The sequence below is a fragment of the Phytophthora infestans genome, genomic scaffold (genome assembly GCF_000142945.1).
Source record: "Phytophthora infestans T30-4 supercont1.6 genomic scaffold, whole genome shotgun sequence".
NCBI classification, from domain to species: domain Eukaryota; phylum Oomycota; class Peronosporomycetes; order Peronosporales; family Peronosporaceae; genus Phytophthora; species Phytophthora infestans.
The window spans coordinates 1,357,336-1,359,943 of NW_003303753.1; the positions used below are offsets into that span (position 1 = coordinate 1,357,336).

Consider the following 2,608-nt stretch of genomic DNA (forward strand, 5'->3'; position numbering starts at 1 on the left):
CCCTTTTCCCACACTTGTTTGCCTTCAAGATTTTGCCCCATCGCGCTGCTGTTTAAGCCTTCGGAGTCCTGGAGATGGATTGGGTTGAGATGGGAAAATGGTAGGCCATCTAGATAATCTGATCACGTGAAGCGACGCCAAGGTCTCACGGAGCATGCACCACTTCGCTCTTGCTCTACTGTTCCTCTCCGTGTATTGCTTGCCAATAGACGGATTGTCGTGGGATGATAGTGACGCTGAGGACTCCGAAGCGCTGTATCACGTTTTGGACGTTGAAATTGACGCGACCAAGCGGCAGTTGGAGCTTTATCAACAGAAAGCGGGACTCCTCAACAACACCATTAAACGGATAGAAAACAGGTACAAGACAATAAACTACACTGAAGTTGGCTCGATGTTTACTGATAAGCAGCAACGCCGTCCGAGGCCTCGCGAGTCTAAACAACTTTTCGGCGATTGGTTCGAACGTCAAGGCACGTTCAAGCAGTTTAGTAAGCTGGAATTGACGCAGTTGGTCTCCTTTCGACCAAATACGCCGCCAGCGGGGAGAAGGCGAAAGACAAATACCGACGATGAACCACCGCTGCAGCTCTTATTAGCACTGGATAGGGACTCAACAATCATGAGGCTCTTCCACCCGACCACATTTAAGCTCATGTGGCAACACTCACTAGATCTGCGATCATCAGGACACAAACACGTGTTCCATGCAGCTGATATGTACTTTGTTTCCGACCGCAGTGCGCATCTAGCTATTCTCTCGACGTCCGGCGATCTTGTGCTCTTCAAGTTACGGCTTTGGCTTAACCGTCGCCTTGTGGCGGGTGATTATCGACGACTGAAGCCCCTGAGAGAGCTAGATGAGAAGCATCTCCAATGCCCAGCAGGTGAAGACAGTCTCCACGAACTTCATGTAGATGCATCACAACCGCCATGGGTGCAGCTATCAACGCCAACTATGACAGCCCCTGGGAACTATCTTCACGTCGATGTCGAGCGTGTCTTCGGAGCTGCTCTCAACCAGGAGTGGCAATATGGTCGAGGTAAAGTGACAGTTGTGTCATTGTATTATCGTGTGTTTGTGGTCGCAGTGGACAGCTACGGCCGGCATCTCTCGTTTTACCATGGCGAGAACGGTAGCTTCATTGAGGATATCCACACACAGGTCACTGCTCATGATAGTAATGTTGTGCAGCTTGAACCTATTCAAAGTAGTAGAGGATTAGCGGCGCTAGCAACGCAACACCGAGTATATATCGTCGACACTGCAGCACCTCAGTCAGCCCCAGTAGTGTGCGAGGCTCCTGGATGGCACACGCTCTCGAGCATTGCAGCGGATCCACTGCGACCGACCATCATATATGCCGGAACTTCAACTGGGCGCGCATTGGTATACAAATTACACAACCTGGGAGCCTGGAGACAGCGACCTGATATAAGTGAGACAGAAGCTCGTGGGCCAGTAGTGTGCGCTTTAGTAAACCAGTTGATGCCTCGCCAAACACGTTTCCCTTCCAATTTGCCAGCCTTTGTGCAGACACTGCCCGGGTTTCTCGTATTGGGGACTGGTCCCCATTTGGCGCTGTACCAACTGTCTGGAAGTAGCGAGGAGAGAAAGCCAACATATCTATCGGAAAACGCGATGGAAGACTCGTTCGAGTTGGAAAGGGGATTAACGCAGATACTGAGCATTAGTGTTGCCAAGGATCTGATAGCACACTCAATTGGCTTTGCTGTGCTGGGTTCAAAAGCTGACGGCAGTCATCATCTCGACATCTACGAATCGAGAATTCCCCCTCCTGGTACCAACTTCGATCTAAGCTGGATACGCGTGCCTGCCATGATGGTCTGCGCATTAGCTGCGATGTTTTGGCAACAGAAAGATCAGCTGGTCATGCACGAGGAGAGGAAAGTGCCAGAACTGGCAGGTCTGTTAGGTGGGCGAGGCACGATGAGACGTGGTACCGGTAAAACTGCGATTTATTGACATGAGAACAGCTCAGAAATAAGAAATGGCTGGGATACATGTAGGATTCCAGAAAAGTAAACTGTGAGCTGCACATTTTCCCAACAAGAAACAGTTAAGGGAAATGGTCAATTAAGCGCCGTTTGCCAATTAAGCGCCACTCTCCATTTTGGTCTGTCATGTATCGGTTTCCACTTTTACCTCTTCCTATTCGCTAATACGTCATAAGTACGAAGACCTGCATATTTTCATCCGAAAATTTGGCGGGAAAGCGCCAACATTTTAGCGCCACAACCATTCAATCCCCAGCTACCATGACGAAGCCCAAAGGACGTCGGAGCTATACGACGGAGCTAAAGAACGAAGTTGTTGCTCGAGTTCGAAGAGGCAAGACTGTTGCAGAAGTTTCTGCTTCTTCAGGCGTTCCTGAGAGAAGGATTCGCGAATGGAGCACGAAAGTCAAGCAAGGAAAGTCGCTTGAGTCGGCACGTCCAGGAAAAAAAACCTCTTTTACCAGCAGAAGCGGATTAGCATATATATGATTGGGTGGTTGGGCGACAGCTCGGGGGCATCCTGTCGACCGGGCTGGAATTTTGAGGAAGGCAAATGCGATTTCGCTACTCGTGTGTGGCAAGAGCGTCA

The 2,608-nt window shown here is 50.0% G+C and overlaps 1 protein-coding gene across 1 annotated transcript; it reads left to right on the forward strand.

Moving 5' to 3' along the window:
• Positions 1–718: 718 nt before the first annotated feature.
• On the forward strand, positions 719–1,605 carry PITG_04578 (uncharacterized protein; the record flags this gene model as incomplete). The annotated part of the gene is made up of 3 exons (XM_002905292.1): positions 719–896; positions 966–1,477; positions 1,603–1,605. The coding sequence occupies 3 exons, from the start codon at positions 719–721 to the stop codon at positions 1,603–1,605; spliced, it is 693 nt and encodes a 230-aa protein (XP_002905338.1).
• Between the last annotated feature and the right edge of the window lie 1,003 nt (positions 1,606–2,608).